Source organism: Hyaena hyaena, unplaced genomic scaffold (assembly GCF_003009895.1).
Source record: "Hyaena hyaena isolate Hyena2069 unplaced genomic scaffold, ASM300989v1 scaffold_80, whole genome shotgun sequence".
Classification (NCBI taxonomy): Eukaryota; Metazoa; Chordata; class Mammalia; order Carnivora; family Hyaenidae; genus Hyaena; species Hyaena hyaena.
This window is the reverse complement of record NW_024080712.1, coordinates 1,969,187-1,990,154: the sequence shown is the minus strand read 5'-3', so window position 1 is coordinate 1,990,154 and position 20,968 is coordinate 1,969,187. Positions and strand designations below refer to the sequence as shown.

At 47.8% G+C, this 20,968-nt stretch overlaps 1 protein-coding gene across 4 annotated transcripts in view; it reads left to right on the top strand.

Annotated features, from left to right (window-relative positions):
* Nucleotides 1-20,968, top strand: part of PIR (pirin) — a 101,744-nt gene that overhangs the window by 19,564 nt on the left and 61,212 nt on the right. For all 4 annotated transcript variants that reach the window (XM_039233905.1, XM_039233902.1, XM_039233904.1 and 1 more), the window contains exons 4-5: nt 7,634-7,717; nt 10,467-10,673. In XM_039233905.1, the coding sequence (XP_039089836.1) occupies nt 7,634-7,717; nt 10,467-10,673 (291 nt within the window). The remainder of the gene's footprint in view (nt 1-7,633; nt 7,718-10,466; nt 10,674-20,968) is intronic.

The following is a 20,968-nucleotide window of genomic DNA, read 5'->3' as shown; positions in this document are numbered from 1 at the left end:
CCTGTGACACAGGTCCCCGGCTGTGAACACCTCACAGTCTTCCTGTTACTTGTTGTAGGGCCCGGTGCTTTCATGGCTCAGGGATCCAAATCTCCTTCCCGGAAGTGCCAGGTAATGCTCTTATTTCTCTGAACATCGGTGTGAGGAGGAAATGGATTGGGTTGGTTAACTGCCTGCGTCTTTAAGGACAATCATTTAACTTCTTGCAGCCGCAAGAGCACTCACGATCTAGTCATAACGTGATAATTTACAGAATCCTGCTTTCGTTGCTTGTGGCCTTTTAGTATAACCTGCACATTCTTTTCCTCCTCCTCTCCTTTTTTGCCCCAGCCACCCCAGCTTTTCCCCAGTAGTGACAGCTTTTAAGGGCCAGTGGGGGGCTGTTTCCTCCAAGGGTGACGTCTCCATTCCTTCGGATTCTTGCTCATCAGAATGAATCTTCTGCGTTTCCATGTGGACTAATTGTACTTCCTTTTAGTATCCACTTCTCTTACCTGCATATTTTAGTAGTGTTTCCCCTGCTAGAGTGGTGGCTCCCTGAAGGCAGGGACGTACATTCCTTCTGGATGATGTCTAACTTCCCGTGTATGAGGTTGTGATGACATTTTCCCTTGTGCAAGCTGCAAAAAGCAAAAAACAAAACAAAACAAAAAGAAAACGAGAGGCTTAAACTTACCCCAAATTACAAGTTATTAAAAAAGACAAAAGATTAAAAAATAATGACATCCCTGTATCAGACTCCCTTATTAGAAAATGTTTTATTGCTTCTTGAAGTCCACAACTTGTGGCCCAATAGCATCAAGTACAGTGAACACATTGGCCAAAAGTTTGAGAAGTTAAATCCTTGCAGTGAATTGAATCAGAGAATCAGAGTAATGCACCCATCAAAAGGTGTCAGCTGCTTAATTAAATTCAACACAATGAAATCTTAAAATAGTGAAACAAGAGGTACATCCCTTAAGCCTGTCTTGGCAAGAGTTCTGTGAGCCCCAAACCTCCATTCTCAGCTGCCTGTCATGACAGCTTTGGATTAGAGACCGTGTGAGCAGACAAACTTCTGTCTACACCGCAGCACAGCTTGTCCCTTGACGTCTAGAGGGCAACCTGCTAGAAGGCGTGCTTAGGTCTCAGTGGCTCTGTTAGGAAGACCCCTTCTTGTGTTGGTGAGGACCCGTAGGACATAAACAGTGTGCACACATCGTTAGGATCAGCAGAGGGCACTCTTAAGCAGCGATACTTCCAACTACCCGCTTTCGCCTTGGCTGCAGATACCACGCTGTTGCGTGTAGGAAATCTGGCTGATCCTGGAAGTTGGCAAACCATTCCATTGAGGCCCCTTCTATATGACACAGGAAATAACACAAAGGACATGAACACCTTGAGCACAGGTTTAAAATTTTTTTTAATGTTTATTTTTTTAATGTTTTATTTATTTCTGAGAGAGAGAGAGGCAGCGTGAACAGGGGAGGGTCAGAGAGAGAGGGAGACACAGAATCAGAAGCAGGCTCCAGGCTGTCAGCACAGAGCCCGACGCGGGGCTCGAACCCACAAACCATGAGATCATGACCTGAGCCGAAGTCAGACGCTTAGCCGGCTGAGCCACCCAGACACCCCTTTAATGTTTATTTTTGAGAGCAAGAGAGAGACAGAGAGTGAGCAGAGAAGGGGCAGAGAGAGAGAGGGAGACAGAATCCGAAGCAGGCTCCAGGCTCCGAGCTGTCAGCACAGAGCCCGACGTGGGACTCAAACCCATGAACCGTGTGATCATGACCTGAGCCAAGGTCGGGGGCTTAACCGACTGAGCCACCCAGGTGCCTGCATGACCACAGTTTTGTTTTTTTTTTTTTTTTTTAAATGTTTCATTTGTTTCTAGGAGAGAGAGACAGCGTGAGCAGGGGAGGGTCAGAGAGAGAGGGAGTCACAGACTGAAACAGGCTCCAGGCTCTGAACTGGCAGTGCATGACCACAGTTTTAAGAGATGTGGGTGGTGTAAGCCTGTTGATTACATGAGGCACCAGCGCTAGTTTCAGAGGCTCCACGACAGGTTGAATCCTGAGTGGGACTTGAAGAGAAAGGGCATTCCTGGGCCTGGGGCCCTAGAAGCAGCTGGGAGGTTCTCGAGAAGTCTGCGATTCAGCTCACCCGAGTACTTAGATTCAGGAATATGATTGTTATAGAACCTTGATGAGCGTGTCAGAAATTTTACGCCTAGGGAAAGGAAAATTAGTAGATTTGGGGACTTGAGAATGGAATCAGAGGAAAAACACAAAAGGGAAATTGCCTTTAAATCGGTCGTTCTGTTCTCTGTAGTCTGCCATTGTTGGGTGGACCTCTTCCATGTCCACGCCAAGGAAGGATCCCGGGAGCACGTCCTGTCGGGAACCTGACCCCCACCCCCCTCTTCCCCGCCTCACCCAGGAACCACGAGGCCCCGTGTCAGCACGTCAGCTCTGCGTCGGACACCACGGGGCCCCTCTTCTAGAACGTAGGGTCCCTTTGGGAAGAAGCTAGGGGGAAGAAACAAATCAGCGGAAGAGGATAAGGAGCAGATGGACCAATGTGATGGGCTGCTTGGGGGCACCCCCTCTCAGGCAGTGACGTTTGAACACAGGCCTGAACGAAGCGAGGAAACGAGCCATGAGACTCTCTTTCGAGGAAGCAAGAAGGAAGAGCCCCGAGTGGGATCTCTGCCCACGGAAGTGTGGCAGGTGTGCCGTTTCTAGAACTTACTGAACACCTGTTATGTGCCAGGCACCTTTGCACACATTACCTCGCTGAGAACTCACCGCACTTGGTGAGCTCATCTCCTCGGTCCATGTTGTACGTGAGGAAACGGGGCCTCCGTGAAATTAAAGGACTTCCCCCCACATTTCACACATAGTAAGGGACAAACCCGAGACTCCATCCGGGGTCCCAGAGTCCAGGCGGTTCCCGGAGGCTGGGCCATGCCAGCAGGGGGCAGTGCGGTGGGAGTCCCCTCCACTCCCACCGCACTGCCCCGCCTGCCAGGGTTGTGGCAGGAGTTGGCAAGGCAGGACCCAGGGGAGCTTTAAAATATTTGGCCAAATACCTAAACCATGTTGATTCTCTTTTCCTTTTTTGTTCAAGCCACCTTCTGGCACCTACCAAGTTGCTTATGTGGGGTCGGCATGGGATGAGCTTATTTAGTGTGATGATATTCTAGATTTCTCTGACTTAATTAATTGAGAGACTTTTGTAAAATAACTTGGGTTCATGGGGTGCCTGGGTGGCTCAGTCGGCTAAGTGTCTGACTTTGGCTCAGGTCATGATCTCACAGTTCGTGGGTTCAAGTCCCACATTGGGCTCTGTGCTGACAACTCCGAACCTGGAGCCTGCTTTTCTCTCTGCCCCTCCCCTGGTCACGCTCTGTCTCTCTCTCTTTCTCAAAAATAAATAAACATTAAAAAATTTTTAAAAAATAATTTGGGTCCTTAACTACATGGATTCAAACACTGTGTTTCTATCCTTGAAGCCCCGTTAGTCGCTTCTATTATGCAATATGTTCCTTGCTGGCCTCTGTCAACAACCATGACCTCAATTCAAGTTTTTGTTTTGTTTTTCTCTTTCTCCTCCTACTCAGCTATCAATAGAAAAACAGGCACCATTGGGGGCATATGGAAATTAAAGGAAAACATAGTTTTACCTATAATGTCACCTTTTTGCTTTAAAGAAAAAAGTCTTGTGTCTATAAACATAGAATGAGGTCATCACACTCCTCCTCCTTAAACGCCAGAAAGAAACAACAAACTTCATGGTACCTTGTGCTGCGAGTCTGCAGAATTAACGTATAGCGCCTGGAGGTACACCTTCCTTCAATTTCACATCGCAAGTGCCGCTTGTGTTTTGTTCCTGCTTTGGCGTTGTGTGTCTCTCCTTCCAAATATACAAATGCACGAAGAGTTAAGAACCGACGAGGAAGCAGAGGTGATGGATGAAGACTCACGGAAAGCGGGGGACCAAGGAGGAGGAGGGGCCGGAGCCGGATCGGGGAGCACGACCAGCCCTTGCAGAAAACACCTGTTTCCGATTACAGGTCTCTTAATTAGACACACGCAATTCTTGAGTTTAAACATGACACCCCCCCAATTCCGTCAGCCACCCACTGCCGTTCTCCAGGTGTTTGCGATTATGTGCTGTCCTAAAAAAATCATCTGGATCGTGTCGACTCTCAGAGCACTGCTTGAGTTTACAGAAGTCCCACGCAGGCGTTCGTTTATACTTAAGGTTCTCAGTGCAACATTTACAGCACTTAGGACAATGAAATAAATCAAAGATAATCATAAGTAAAGGGTCCTTGGTTCCCGATCTTTCTTTCCTCCCAACGGCAAAAAAGTGTGGCTTCTGCTTTAAGTAGTAAAAGGTAGGCATGATGGGCTCAGTAAAGCCTCATTAACCAGACTTCTCTAATTCAGATCTTATAGTACTTAGAATGGGAGAAATAATGTTTACTTTTGTGTTACCAGAGAAAAGGGGACATCCACACTGAAAAAGAGGGAAAGTGGGGATAACCACCTTCTCAGTCTTTGAGAAACAGCGTCGGCATCGCTTTCTAAAATAAAACTTGCAGCGCGCACACACAGGCACACAAACACACACACACCTCTCTCGCTTGGTGTCCACATAAATTTTCATCTTTAAATGAGTCATGCTCACTACAATTTACTTTTTAAAGTTGCCTAACATATTTTTAGATGATTAACCACTTGAAAGTCCCTAGGCTTGGATAATTGAAAAATCTTCAGGGATGGAAAGAATATGATTTGAAAGAGACTTCTTTGAGAACCCGGAGCTTGAGGCCAAACAGAATGAAAATTGCCTTTGTTATGCAGTTATTTTAATTAAAAATGCATGCATAACAGGGAAAGGAAAGCGATTCTCCACACTGCTCCTAGTTTGGTTGTTTGAGATTTGGAAGCTTTTTATTTTTTCTCATCAGTGTTTTTGTTTTTTTTTTAAGTTTGTTTCTTTTTGAAAGAGAGAGAGAGAGAGCACAAGCAGGGAAGGGGCAGAGAGAGGGACAGAGGATCCGTGCTGACCACAGAGAGCCCAATGTGGGGCTCAAACTCATGACGGGAGCTGAAGTCTGATGCTTAACCGACTGAGCCACCCAGGTGCCCCTCCCCTTGTTAATGTTTAAGCTTTGTCTGAGGTCCTAAGTCCTTCATTCCCGTTTCGGCCTCTATAGGAGTCCCAGGTCTTTTCTGCCTTGTTACCCATGAAAGTCAGAGCTGGCTACAGTGTCCTCGTACCTAGAATGGCGTTATTCTTCTAGTTCTCCGTGTTTTCCCTTGTCTCTCGGCCTTCTTGGCCAGCCACAGTTCGCCCAAAGAGGGACCAAATATTCACCAGCTTCTCTGCAGAATAAAGCATATCCCTTCTTTTCCTTCACTGATGAATGGTACTATCTTTATGTTTTCGTAAAAGAAAAAAGTTGTTTTCTATTATAAAAAAGTAAACAACTCATTGCAGAAAACCCAAACTATCAGAAAAGTGGAAGGAAGATAATAAAATGTGTTTGCAGTTCCACCATCTGGAGATGAGCTCTGTCCACATTTTGGTTTGTCCATCCAGGCATTTCCGTGCACATCCTAACATGACGGGGTACGATTTCATTTAAATGAACCCATTTAAACTCATCATTGCATGTGGCCCCTTTAAATACAATTCCTGTTCAGTAACCTTTTTTTTAAAGTTAAATAGTATTTCATTTTCCCCTGTCAGTGAATAGACATCTCCATCACTTAAAAAAAATTTTTTTTTAATCTTTTATTTATTTTCAAGAGAGAGAGAGATAAAGAGATAGAGACAGCATGAGAGATAGAGATAGAGAGATAGAGACAGAGCATGAGCCAGGGAGGGGACAGAGACAGAGAGGGAGAGACACAGAATCTGAAGCAGGCTCCGGGCTCTGAGCTGTCAGCACAGAGCCTGATGCGGGGCTCAAACTCATGGACTGTAAGATCATGACCTGAGCCAAAGTCGGATGCTCAACGGACTGAGCCACCCAGGCGCCCCTCTATCACTTTTTAACAGTTGCAGAATGTTCTCTTGTATGGCTGTGCCGTGTAAGTAAGCAAGCCCATCCTCCAGATTGTTCCTGTCTTTTTGCTATTATAGTAAATGTTCCAAAGATAGGTTGTGCCAGCATTTTGTACTCTTGTGGTCTCCTTTGTCCATTTGGAACATGTTTCCATATATGGGGTTGGGGCTTACTCTCTTTTCTTATCTGATCAGTCCATTGTTCCAATACTGCTTATCAGAGAATGTGTCCCTGCTCCCCTGATTTGGAATTGCTATCATCATACGTAAATTCCGCATGCAAATGGGTCTCTTCTCTTCCCATGCCAATGTCCGCCCCCAGCAGATTGGATGATGCCCACCCACCCGGGGGACAGCAGTCTCCTTCACTCGGCTACCAATTCACATGCCAGTCTCTTCCGGAAACACCTTTGCAGACGCGCCGAGAAGTGATATTTTACTATGTATCTGGGCATCCCTTAGCCCAGTCATGTTGACCATCACAACCTAGAACCTTCAATTTCGGTAGCCATCCGCCTGTCGCCTGCTGAGGCCATTCTGTGCACGGTGTACCTCATTGCCATTGCTTGCCAGGGTGACACGCGGAGAGTCCTCACGGCAGCCAGCCCTGATTTCTCAAGGAGAAGGGGGTTTATTACATGGCTACGATATAAGATTTCAACAGCTTGACGGCGGCAGGTCTTTACTTGCCCTTGGTTTGGGGTAGGAGGAGGCGTAGTAAGTGATGGCCTGTTTTCCCAGCATGAATTCTGAGCCAGTTGAGAAGCTGAAAGAGAAAGATGGCAGACACACCCAAAACACCTTGTCTCCAATAAAGCAAATATTGGAGAATGTGGCTTCTCTCTACCTGCAACTGGCCTTCCAAATGCTGTATGCAAAACTTAGGCAGACTCTATTCTGATCCCACTGGCTGTGCTGGACCCATGAAGGCCACTGCCATGGGGGCTGGCCCCTCCCAGAGGCACTTGCTTTCTCTGGGCAGGCTGATTACCAAAAAGGAAGGCGAGAGGCAGGGGTTTGGCCTTGAATAGCAGCTAGTACAACTGAGGAGCTGAAGTTTTAATTTTCTTCTACTTCAATTAATTTAAACTTAAAGAGCCACACGTGGCTAGTGGCTAGTGGCTAATGGCTACTCTTTCGGACAACACAGAATTTCTTTCCATTCTTAGCATGGACATGCCCCTAGAAAAGTTGACTTTAATTTATGTGAATTTGGGGCACCTGGGTGGCTCAGTCACTTCAGTGTCCAACTCTTGATTTCGGCTCAGGCTGTGATCTCACAAACCGTGAGATGGAGCCTGGCGTTGGGCTCTGCACTGACAGTGTGGAGCCTGCTTGGGATTTGGGATTCTCTCTGTCTCTCTCTCTCTCTCTCTCCCCACCCCCACCCCAACCTTTCTCTCAAAGATGTCATCTGGGCTAGCACGGCCCTTTCACTGAGATTCATTCCCTCAGCTTGCCCTCTGGTCTTTGTCACTTCTGACACTTTCCTCACCGCATTTTCTGTAGAAAAAGTGAACAGTTCCTCACAGCTGCCAAACACTTACTTTTTCTTCTGCTTGTTTTCTCAAAGGTATCGTACCTCCTGGATGGGGGCAGCATGGCCCATGAGGACTTCTGTGGACATGTTGGTCAGATGAACCCAGGAGACCTGCAGGTATGGCCAAAGACAAGGGGCTGCTGCTAGTTTCATAGTCTTTGGGTACGCCTGCTTCCTCTCACCCGCTTCTAGTACATTCCTGCTTTCCTCCCCCTCTCCCTTATATTTTTGACCTCTTCCTTTCTGTGGATCCTTCCACGTAGCCTAGAAACCTGCACAGGCTTTATATATTCCTCTCTCAAGCTTTCCTTGACCCCCTCAATCACTTTTTAGCTCCCACCTGGTCCTTGTCTTAACTTTCTCAAAAGCATAGTCAAGAGTGATTCTCTTAACTTCCTCCTCATCCATTTCATCCTTCACCCACTGAAATCAAGGCTGGCCTCACAACCCACCCAAACCCCTACTGAAAGCCATTCAGGCAGTGGTCATGCATGATGTCCCCATTGCCAAAGTCACCATACTGGTTTCAGCCGTTGTCTTTCTAGACCTTTCTGCTGCACTTGCAACAATTGACCGTTTATCTTCCAACCTGTTCGCGGGGGTAGGTGTTGTCACTTAAGATGATGATCCAAACCTTGCCGCAGCCCTAGGCTTGTTTGAGACATGTTAGAATCTCCAGGGAACGCCTGGGTATTCTTTGCTGGGTTTGTAAGTCTGAGCTCTGTGTCAGGAACTTTCTGGTATTATTTACATATCTCGTGGAGTGATAACTGCAGATATTTGCATTGTGGTGTTGTTTCTGTGGACACAAAATTGAAAGCATTTTCATACGCATAATCTCTCTAAGGTAAGTATTCTTTTTACGTCACTTTTAAAATGAGAGAATGGGGATTTTTACTGTTTAAAAAAAAAAAAAAGGATGCGCTTGGCCTCAGAGCTAGTAAATGGTGAGGTCGAAAAGAGAAATCTGGGGGCCCCTGGGCAGCTCAGTCGGTTAAGTGTCTGACTCTTGATTTCCGCTCAGGTCACGATCTCATGGTTCGTGAGCTCGAGCCCTGCATCAGGCTCTACGCTCCCAGCTCAGAGCCTGCTTGGGATTCTCTCTCTGCCCCTCCTCCGCATGTGCCTGCACTCGCTCTCTTGCCCTCTGTCAAAATAAATAAAAAAGAAAAAGGGAAATCTGTTATCACTGCCCCCCTAAATCCAGTGCCTAAAAAAGGATGAAGAAGGTATGAAAAGTAGATTGAAAACATGGAGCTCTGAGCTGTGAACGAAACACGAAAACAAACGAGAACAGGTCTTTGAGGAGCACCCCCGGCTGCAGTCAGGTGGAGGCAGTGCAGCATGGGAGGGCATTGCGATCGGCGGCATGTTGCCTTAGATGCTTTCTCTAAGGACCAGGTAGCGAGTATTTTAGGCCTCGAGGGTCATAGGGTCCCACGTGTGGCAACTTGTCAACTCTGCCTTCACGGCACTAAAGCGGACCGCATGGCCGTGAACAGGCACATCTGTGCGCCAGGAAAACTGAATGTACGAAATCTAGTGGCCGGCTGGATTTGGCCCCTGTGCTAGCTTTCATCAGTCTTCTCACATGGAACACGAAAATGTATTTAGATACGTCGTGGCCTGCTTTCAGGTCTTGGAGCTGGTACTGCTCATTCTGGACTCAGCCTCTCCGCATGCTGTTCTGTTGTGCTGAATCTCTTCCTCCCCTCCCTACCCCCCCCCCTTCCCTGGTCAGGCCTCACTCCCCGTCTGGGTCTCAGCCTGCAGCTTGCACCCCCAGGTGAGCTGCCTGGGACAGGCAGGCCGCTCCATGTGCTCTCACACACATCCGTCATGCCCCGCAGCGTGCCAAGCGCAATCACAGGTCAGACATTATTTGTGCAGTTGTTTATGGAGTTCTCTCCCCGCGAGGGCTGTGCGGAAGATGCTGTCGGTGGCCTGCATCTTTGCCGTCGGGCCCCCCTGCGTCCAGGGCTTTCTCGGCAGCCAGGTGTGCTGGGGGTTAAACACCCCCGAGGAACTGTTGTCCCAAAACGGACGGGAGTTGCTGGGTAAAGCACCTGGCTCCTCCGCCCCTCTGCGCACCCATCTGCACGGCTTGTGGTGGGGCTGGGCCCCAGGCGCCCACGGATGTCACCTGCTCACTCACACCCTGCTCCCCTGCCCGGCTCACTGTTTCCTCCGTCGCCCGTGCTCCCTGCACGCCGGGGGCCCACCGCGCGCCCTCCAGCGCTGCGAGGATGGACTCGGTGGCTCACAGCTGCTTCTGTCCCAGGCACTGCCCTCTGCGGCAGGAACCGCCTCTCCCAGGCTGCGTCTCCCCCTGCGGGTGGCGCACAGGTCACGGTGGGGCGGTGTAGGGAGAGCGAAGCCCGCTTGCCTCCCTTTGGCTTGGGAGGATTCTGCAGGCCCTCCCGAGGCAGGAGCTCCGTGTGGGACTGGCCGAGGCCTCCACTGTCCCTGCATCGCTGGCCGGATTCTCTCCCCGTGCGATAGTGTTTGGTTTTTCCCTTACGGTGTATCTGCTGAGAGTGCACCCCCTGTGCCAGCTGCCTGCCGCCCCCCCTCCCCCCCCAGAGCTCGGTCTCAGACTCGGGGCTCCCAAAGACAAGATTCTTCCATTTGTGTGAATTTCAGAGCTGACGCTTTGCATTCAAATGAGGAAGTGGGGGGAAGCTGTTGGAATCCTGGAGATGGCTTCAGCAGTGGTCACCATGGCCTTGTTATTCCTCATGACTCCCGGGGACTCCAAAAGCAGCACTTGTAAGGTGCCTGGCTTCAGCCCCATGACCTAGTTGTCCCCCGGCAGCCTCGTTAGAGCTTGGGTTACATTTCCTCCTTGTTGGTCCCCTGTTTGCAGTGGATGACCGCGGGCCGGGGCATCCTGCACGCTGAGATGCCTTGCTCTGAGGAGCCAGCCCACGGCCTACAACTGTGGGTCAATCTGAGAAGCTCAGAGAAGATGGTGGAGCCTCAGTACCAGGAACTGAAGAGTAAAGAAATCCCTAAACCCAGTAAGGATGGCGTGACAGTTGCAGTCATTTCCGGAGAAGCCCTGGGAATAAAGGTGAGCCACGCGATCACGCGTCTGTGAGAGCTGAGGTGTGCGGTGACAGGAGGCCGGCCCCATCCGGGTCGCCACCTGTCACCAGGGTGAGCCCCGTTCACGTCCCACAGGATGGACTTGCTTCAGGGGTGTCAGAAGAAGTGGAACTTAAGGGGACCCAGACATGTGGTTGCCACATGCAAACACATAGAGTTAGGAAAATTACAAGAAAGTAAGCTCATAGAAAAAATTTGGTAAAAAAGCAATGTTTGGGGTGCCTTGAGGGGGTGGGGCTCAGCTGGCTGAGTGTCCGACTTTGGCTCAGGTCATGATCTCGAGGTTTGTGAGTTCGAGCCCCATGTCGGGCTGGCTGCTGTCAGCACAGAACCCATTTCAGATCCTATGGCCCCCTCTCTCTCTCGGCCCCTCCCCCTCTTGCACTCTCTCAAAAAAAATGTTTTTTTTAAAAAAAGCAGCTTATAAGGTATATCTTAGCATGTGTGTGAGCTCTAGCCTTTCGCTTCTAGTACAGTTTCATAGCTCCTCGGTTACTGCAAGTTTGTGACCTTTGAGAGACAAACACCAAAACCAGCTCCACTCCCTGCGGATTTATTTAAATCCTTTGTGCCCAGCTTAGTAAGAAAAGCACGCTGCTGCATCCTGGGGAGGTTTCTTTTTTTTTAATTAACTTGAATATTTCTTTAACCCATATGTGCCATGCCCTGTACCTTCTTCTCAACGGAGACTGTATAATATTTAGGTTTAGGGTCCCACCCTTTCTATCACATAAGATCAATTTAGGCTAAAGATTCTGGACACATTTGTGGTAGGAAAAGGGTGTGGCGGGAACTGTGCTAATTAACTGCCCGCCAGAGCCACCGCTGCGGAGACCCCGGGATTCACGGTGATGGCCGGCTGGGTAGTGAGCTGGGTCGTGTGGTCTCTTAGGTGATGTTTCCCAGAGGCAGGCCCTGAGAGGGGAATTCATGCGCAAGTGATCATAAAGGAAGTGTCCCTAGGAGAACAGAAGAAGGAACCAGGACGGGAAGGCAAGGGTGTCCTCTCAGGCAAAGTCCCAAAGAGGACAGAGACTCTGGAAGGTTCATTCGGCCTCTAAGCTGCCCTGACCCATCCTGGGCAAGGGAGCTGGGCTTTCATGTTCTCTCACTCAAAGGAATTACTTCATGGCCATTGAGCGGGGGCGGGGGCACGCCTGGAAATGGTTCACAGGGCTCCTGGGGAATCTGGAGGTTCTGACATCCGGTTCCACAAATGCCACCATATTGGAAACCACTTTGCCATTCTCCCTGTGGGCGGTCAGTGCTTAAAACTATTTTAAGTACTAACTTATGTACATTTCAGTTCTGTTTATACGCGCCCACGGGGGTAATGGCTCGGCCGTGGTGACTAGCCAGCCACTCGGGGGAGCGTGTGCTGGTCAACAGGTCAGGTCAGGATTATTGGTTGCGTCCCTTTGCTTTGTGTTTCTAGGACAGACAGAAGTCGCTGAAGAACAAAAATCAAAATTTGCTCTCCATTGAGCATATATATCTGACTGTTTATATCCCTAGCAGGCCTGTGGCTTACTTTGCAGTTGGAAACGTGACCCTTCCTCGTGTTCCTGTGAGCCAACAGTGCCCCGTTCAAATGTGCGTCAAGGCTTTCCTCCACTAGAGAATTCACACGCCGCAGTCTTCTTGGTGGAAGGCCAAGGACGTCGTCAGTTGTAGGGTCAGGCGGGGAGGCCTAAGGAGAGCTGAAATGGGGCAGGTGCTAAGCGGCTCCTTCTGATGCCTGTGGCAGTTTTCATTCCGCATGTCCGGGACTCTGGGGTTCTAGGGACACACCTTCAGGGGACACGGATGCAGAGGGTGGCAGTCGAGAGCATTCCCCCCCCCCCGCCCCCCGCCACTTCACTCTTGCCAAAGCCCAAGGCTTTGCCCAATCATGGATATTGGAATTGTCCTTAAGATTTCATTTAGAAAAAAGAGCTGTCTGCGGCTAAAAAGAGAAGTTAGACCACAGATTTAATAGCTAAGCAAAGCCAGCGATACCACGAATCCTTAGAGCTCACAACTGCTTCTCATTGATGGCAAACACAATGCAGTTTTGCTCTTGGAGCTGGTTGATTACAGGCGGGAGGGCATTGTAAAGTACTCCCGCGCGGCAGACCGCGTGCTCTCGCAATCGCAACCAGGAATGAGGGACCAGAGGTAATGTTTTCACTTTGTAAAATCATGTCTGTGTCACGCTGCCAGCCTTGCTTTTTTTCTTTTTGTCGAATAAAATCTCGGAAGTGAACTACATTCGCCTAAGTAAATGATCAGCCTTTATTATGAGAACATTTTAATAAGGGACTCTTGGTACCCTGGTCAGCGTTAATTTGAATTTTGAGAGGCAGTGTGGTCCCGTGGACACGGCCTGGCCTCTGGAGACAGTCAACCTGGATTAGAATCTCCACCATGAATTAGCTGTGTGGCTTCGGGCAAGCCACTTAACCTCTCTGTGCTTCACTGTACTCCTCCATAACATAGGGTTGCTGTGAAGATGAAGTGAGTTTTTGATATATTTAATCTATCAAAACAGCACCAGACACATTGTGAGTACCACGTAAGTGGTAGCTGTTCCTATTATTATTTGGTTACTTCGTGTTAACTTGGGCAGGAGCTGGGCTGCGATTTATGTTTGCTGTCAGTGCTAAAGGGGCTTTCTGGGATTCGGGAAAGGCCGTTAACCTGCTCTGAAGGAGAGATACCAGCACGAGTCACTGTAAAGAAGGTGGGACTATCGGCCATTTGTATTCGGCTCGCCAAGGAAAGACTGAGCCTTAAAAAGCCTCGATGTGCCTTAAATCAAACTGAAGATTGTTTTGCGTTGGGAAGATAATTTTAAGCTCCATTACAAGGTGAGGCTGGGAAAATACCTTTCACGAGATTGATGTGTTTCTAGTCAACAACGGCTCCTCTCCTCTAACTACAGCATTTAGAAGATGAAGTTAGTGACCATCCCAGCCCGTTTCCAGCTTTATTCATAAGCTCCCCTGATTCAGCAGGTGCGGTGAGGCCCGAGTGTCCACTATTAGCCAGCTCCCAGTTGATGTCAATGCAAGGGTCCAGGGACCAGTGTTTATAATCCATGTAATGACTGCAGGACCCAAGACACAGGACTTGACTGACCATGAGGAACAGGCTGATGGTGCGCCCAGAGAAGATGCCAAGGTCCAGCCGTGAGGCTTTTGGCAAATCTTAGTGAACCTTTCTGGACTTGAGTTGCGCGACATCCATAAAAAAGGTGACGGAATTTTGTGCAAGATGCTAGAAGCTTTTGCAGGTAGCACAGCTGTCCTTTTTTTTTTTTTTTTTTTAGTTCGAAACGTAGATTTGTACCTATTCCCAGGTGCTATGTGTCTCTGCTCTTGGGGTTGGAAAGCCACAGCCAGTTTCTTTTAATTTAAAAAAAAATTTTTAATGTTTATTCATTTTTTGAGAGACAGAACAGAGCATGAGTAGGGGAGGGGCAGAGAGAGTGGGAGACAGAATCCGAAGCAGGCTCCGGGCTCGAGCTCTGGGCTCGAACTCGCCACAAGATCATGACCTGAGCTGAAGTTGGACACTCAAACAACTGAGCCAGCCAGGCGCCCTGGCCACAGCCAGTTTTGAGCCAAATTATGCCAGGACATCACGATCTAAAGAAAAGAAGAAAAGATAAAAATGAGATATTTTGAATAGTTTCTGTCCCTTCTAGAAGGTCAAAATCCCAAGTTTATTTCATGACCATATGAAATTCTCCAAAGCCCATTCCATCCTTATCAGGATGAGCCATGTTTATTGCCAGTTCTCTCTGGAATATAATTTTTTTCCAACAAATGCTTCTACTCGCCTCCTGCTGTCGTAAATTCCATTGTGTCGGAAGCAAGCCTTGAAGAGGCCTCAGCCCCACTGGGGTCAGAAAAAGGCAATCAGGAGCCAGGCTGCCTTCGGTCAAGGCCAGCTCCACTACTGCGTAACTTCAGAAAAGTCCCAAGTCCCAACTTGTTTGGCCCAAGTGTTCTCAACTGTAAAGTGGGTCGACAGGATTAAATTGGTTAATATGTGTCAAGAACTAAGAACAATACTGGCGCACTTGGGTGACTCAGTCAGCTAAGTGGCTGACTTCGGCTCAGGTCATGACCTTGCAATCTGTGGAATCGAGCCTCGCGTCAGGCTCAGTGCTGACAGCTCAGAGCCTGAAGCCTGCTTCGGATTCTGTGTCTCCCTCTCTCTCTGACCCTGCCCCGCTACTCTCTGTGTCTCTCTCTCAGAAATAAATAAACATTTAAAAAAAAAAAAAAGAACTGGATACAGAAATGCTGAGGCATAGGAGCACATGTACCCCAATGTTCATAGCAACACTCTCCACAATAGCTAAAACATGGAAAGAGCCTAAGTGTCCATCAACAGATGAATGGATCAAGAAGATGTGGTTTATCTATACCATGGAATACTCCATGGCAATGAGAAACCATGAAATCTGGCCATGGGTAGCCACGTGGATGGACCTTGAGGGTGTTATGCTGAGCGAAATAAGTCAGGCAGAGAAGGACAAATGTCATATGTGTGCACGTATAGGAGGACTAGGAGGAACTTAACAGAGGACCAACCGGGAGAAGAAGGGGGGAAATGGTGGGGGAAAGGGAGAGAGGCAAACCATGAGAGACTCTTGAATGCTGACAAAAACTGAGGACTGATGGATGTGGGGGGGAGGGGGGGTGGGCATGGAGGAGGGCACTTGTGGGGATGAGCACTGGGTGTTATGTGGAAACTAATTTGACAATAAACTATTTGTAAAAAAAAAAAAAAAAAAAGAACTTAGAACAATACCTGGTACAGAATAAGCTCTAGGTGGTTACGGCTCTTTCTTTGCCAAAGCTTTGTACTGTGTTCATGTGGCCTATAGACATACAGAAAGGATCTTCCTTTCTATTTAAAAAAATTTTTTTTCTTTAATGTTTATTTTAGAGAGAGACAGAACACGAGCAGGAGAGAGGCAGAGACAGAGAGGGAGACATAGAATCAGAAGCAGCTCCAGCCTCTGAGCTGTCAGCACAGAGCCCTATGCTGGACTTGAGCTCATGAACTGCAAGATCATGACCTGAGCCAATGTCGGATGCTTAGCCGACTGAGCCACCCAGGCTCCCTAAGGATCTTCCTTTTGATGGACAGATTGTATATCCATGTGTTGGATGATCAGCAGAATTTTCAAAATTCACTTTCCAAAAAGAGGGGGCCAAGCACGTCCTGTAATTGACTCAGCTCTTACTTACCACTGTGCCCCAGGACCTGACACAGTGCCTGATCCATACGAGACACTAAACATTTTCTAGGAACATAAGCGAAATCATTAGAACATAAATGAATGCTGGAATATGAGAAATGGGTGACGCAGTAAGAAGGTGGAAAATTAGGGGTTAAGAATGATTGCGATAAGCTTAATATGAGTAACTAAAAAGTTGAGACAACAGTAAAATTAGCTAAATTATATTTTTAGACTATTTAAGGGATTAGGAAGTAGGGAAAGAAAAAAATATTTTTTTTCATACTAGGCTATTTGGCAAGACCCAAATTGGTCCCTGAAGGTTTCTTAAATTCGAGCGGTGACAACAATGATGAGCAGAGGTATGGAGGCTTAGGGGTCCACAGGCACGTGTTGTCTTCTTGCTTTAGGCATCTTTCTTGTGGGGTTCAAGGTGTGGCTCGATCTCTAGTAGGGGGACCTACTTCCCAGCTTTCACTGTGTCCCTGTTGCGATATCTGCCCCCCCTTCCTGGCTTCGGTTTCGCCCCGGCAGGCATCGGAAGACCCTGTGTCCCTTGGACAAGTCTCTCCACCAAAAAGCAACTTTTTTCCTTTACCAGAGCTAGCAAGAGCTGCCCACCATGTTTTCCAGCTTTGGTTTTCATCTAGGAAACTTTAAGGGCAGAATGTCATTTGAAACACTCCATCACCAGTATACAATTTTGTTAGTATCCCTTCTACCTGAGTTCAAATAAAAGTGTATGTGTGTGTGTGTGTGGGGGGGGGGGTTATATGGCTTTCCGGCAAGTACTTTGATAGCAAGTCCAAACAGGCGTGGGTTTTTGGCAATCATAATACTGGATAGTAAACTTAGAACATTTTTTTCATGGTGCCTATTTCTCTATTTCAGGGATAATTTGAACTCTTTGATTGTATCTGGCACATTGTAAATGGATCTTGCTGACTTTACAGTTGACCCCTTGCTCCCCCCCCCCCCCCCCCCCCCCCCCCCGCCCAGTTCTCAGCTCTCCCTGCTCCTCTGCCTTTCTGAGTTTGCTTCCGTTCACTTTATGATGTGGGGAGAGCTGGAGGCCTCTCTGTCCTTCCCAAGCACAGAACGGCTTCTCAAGGTAGCATTTAAAAAACTATTAAATCATGGAAACAGGTGGCAAAGGCACACTTTTCTCTCCCTTTTTTGCCTTTGAAGTATTCCACCAAGTTCATGGGTGCAGTTGGAAAAAGAATGATGAATATTCTCCCGACGGCAAAGGTCATGCGTGGTGAGGTGTGTTTCTGACAGAGGGAATGTGAGGGAGCAGGCTTGAGCTGCCCCGAGAGTGAGTGCTGGGAAAAGGACACTTGCCCAGAAAGGAATCGTCCCTTCCAAAGCCTTCTCTGTTCGTTTATTTTATCTATAAATCAGAGCACTCTGTGATAGGCTTGAAAACTGGATATTTAAAAACCCTTCCTTTGGGGATGAGGGTGGGGGGTAAGGACGGACCTGACCCTTCTCTCCATATGTCTTTTTCTTTTCAGTTTTGAACGATGTAAATGTTTACATGCTTAAAATATCCAGTCAAACCAGAAAAGGAAAACAAAATCCAAATCTTAAAATCAAACCCAAACAGAAACGAGTGAAGACCTTAAAATTTGTGTAAAGGTATCAGCAACATAACCACATGGAGAAAGCATTTATTTTAAGGGCTTTTAAACATAGGTTGCGGATGGTACATTTTTAGTGGGGTTTATTTTCTAAAGACAGAAAGGCACAAAGATTTTAAACTTGAGTCCATAGTTTATTGTTAGCATTGGCATTATACCTTAAAATTTTTCATGTATATTGAAACAAAACAAATGAGTTAACTTGATAATAGTTTGAGGAGTCAAGATTCTCACTTGAGAAAAAATAGGTACAGAGATAAAAGAAAGAGCTAAGAAAAATACTTTGATGTTCAATGTTACATTGAACACTAAGTGGACATTTAAAAAAAATGGATGGCCATTATCTCTATGGGGCAGTTTCTGGAAACCTAATATGATTTGACCATTTTAGGAATCCGAAGCTTTTTACTCATGGGATTTTATGTTTCTTTCTGATGATGGTCTTTATTTTTCTCTAGTTTTTGTTTCCACTGATTTTTTTTTCCATTACAGTCCATGTTTAATTAGATGCTATGAGGGATGCTAAATTAAAGTCCCACCTAAGAAAATCATGAGCACCCGAATGAATTGTGACTGAATTTCCCTTTTGAGACCTTAACTAATTAATGGGTGGGTATAGGGAGAGGAAAGGAAATACCAGCAGAAGGCAGCCTTCTGGTCTCCCTTTGACACAGCACGAGGGAAACCCCGTTTCTGGGGAAAGGACATAGTGAAGTACAGTCCTGTAGAAACGTGAGGATTTCACCACCTCCGCCTCCCTGACGCTGTTCGCGAGGGTCCCGCCTGTGTCCCCTCTCTTCAGTGAAGCCTTCTCAGCTGCCTTAGTTCTGCACAACCATCTGTCTTCAATCCCTGGGGATTTGGAGACTGACAGTCATTTAATCCATGTGTCCCGTTTCTCTTTGAGCTCTGTTCATTCAGTCATTAGGCACCTGCTGTGTGCACGTCGTGCGGTGCCCTGGAGATACGACGTGAGTAAGGAATGACCACTGTTCTGCAATCAGGTCACCGTCTAGCTGGGGAGGGAAGCTGGCACACGTCAGAAGTGTGCTGGGGTACGTGAGATGCGAAACCAGCAGTATGCAGAACTCCGACGGCAGTCGGAGGAGGGACAATCGATTTTGCTTGTGTGCGTAAAGTGAGGGAAAGAAAGAAAAGAGAGCAGGACAGGGGTCTTGTCTTAGAATGGCTGGTAGTAAAGGCACGGATGGTCGGAGCGCACTAACTGTTTGGGCATCGTGACGGCAGGATGCATGGACGACCGGCTCTTGGTGCGGCTGTGACCGGGCAGAAGGAAATGGGCTGGAGGGAAATCCAAGGCCAGGTCTGGCTACTCCTGGGTTTTGCCTGTGGCTGACCTCGGCCGGGTGTCCGCGTTCCCGTACCCTCTCTCCCAGGGCTGTCAGCAGCACGTTTGGGGATGCGGGAGGGTGGACGCTGTGCGCCGGCCGCTGCCCTCTCGCATTTCACAAGGCAGTTCGTTCTGTGGGAACTGCTGCCCCACACGGGCCGCGGAGCCCGAGCAGATGATCAGCATCATTCCACAGACAAGAGCAAAACTTGGTTGTGATTCAACGCTGAGAGTAGGCACGATTAGGTCTGTTGGTCTTGTTTAGTACAGAGGAGGACACCAAAGAAATGCACCCGGCAACTTCAAAGACTTGTCCTATGGGAGGCAGCCAGAGCTGACATTTCATTTGCAGTGAGGAATGTTCACATAAACAGTGGTCAGCGTTTGCTCAAGTCAGCTGTACGAAAGGTTGCTCCTGCCCAGGGCGGTCCACTCACTCCAGACATACCATTCCCAGTGTGCACAAAGGGTGCCAGATGTTAGGATTCCTTCACCGTGTCCTTGCTGACCTAGGAAGTACATTCCAATGGTGGTGACAAGCCCCTTTCGGGCGATAGGTGAAGAACGGATAGGTGCACTTTTAAGCCAGAGGTCGTATTCTGCGCCGTTCACACATTGTTGGCCTTGGGAATCAGGAGTGCAGATTAGCAAGGAAATTTAGAACGAGAGTGTAATGAAAGCCCTAAAAAACTAAGGTGTCGCCTTCAATACAGGTGAGTGGACATTGTACAGCTCATCGTAATCACTTGTTTGACCCTCGAGGCGTGCGCTTTTAGGATATAATAAGTCTTTCCCCGGCGGCACATTACATATGTTTTTCTAGCCAGAGTGGAAACCACAGGACTCCTTCAGAGACCTGCAGAGACTCTTGGATGTTGCATTGGAAGATAAGCTCTTGTGGATATAAATGAAGTAAATGTCAGTATTTTAAAGACTTGCTATAGGGGGCGCCTGGGTGGCTTAGTCGGTTAAGCGTCCGACTTTTGCTTAGGTCATGATCTCGCGGTTCGTGGGTTCGAGCCCCACGTCGGGCTCTGTGCTGACTGCCGGCTCAGAGCCTGGAGCCCGTTTCAGTCTGTGACTCCCTCTCTCGCTGACCCTCCCCTGCTCACGCTGTCTCTCTCTCTCTCCTTCCTAGAAAGAAATAAAAAAAAAAAAAAAAAAAAAAGAAGAAGGCAGGCCCCTGAACAGAGTTGAGGAGGCAGGTGGCCATAAAATTATATGAGCCAAGCTGCCACAGAGATTTAAAAAAAAAAAAAAAGACTTGCTATTGGTGTCCATAAGGCCATGCTGCTGATAGCTGCAGACAGAGCTGTTTATTTTGACCAAAACAGAAATGCTTAGGATCACGTAGCTTATAAACAACTCGACCAAACTCAGACTGAAACATGATGCGAAAATGTGGTGTCGGATATAATTCTGATCACATGAAGCTAAGAATTCTCCTGTGGCTAGGTATAAGACCTCCAAGATAGACAAGAATTTTTAAATTTCACCTCACATGGGCTCTAAATCCTTGATGGGGTTTACTGTATTAAAGGAGGGAGCATGTTGTGGTCTTAAACCCACAGGGGATCCTTTTCATCCTCCACTGCATGCCCTTGGGCTGGTATTCCCTTGGCTCAGTAGAATGAGATGAGGAAACTTTTGATCTTGCCTTTCCTGGAAGGACTTCTATACTGACCACGGCGAATCATGACCTGAGCTGCAACCGAGAGTCGGATGCTCAACTGACTGAGCCACCCAGGCGCCCCTCGATTTCATTTTCTGTTGTCTTTAGAACGATCTTGAATATGCCAATAATGTTTCACCTGGAGTAACTGCTCTTCTGCCTTCTCTGCCTTTTATCTTCCGCTGAGTGATCCAGACTGAAATAGAACAAAATTCCACATGTGCCATGCTCTCGTAGCATTATCTATGGGAGTCCTCCATGCTGAGAATAGAGCTGTTACGTTTGGAACACAACATGAACTGGTTAAGATCCAGTGTGTCCAGGTTCACTGAAGAATAAAATAATGATAATTTTCCCG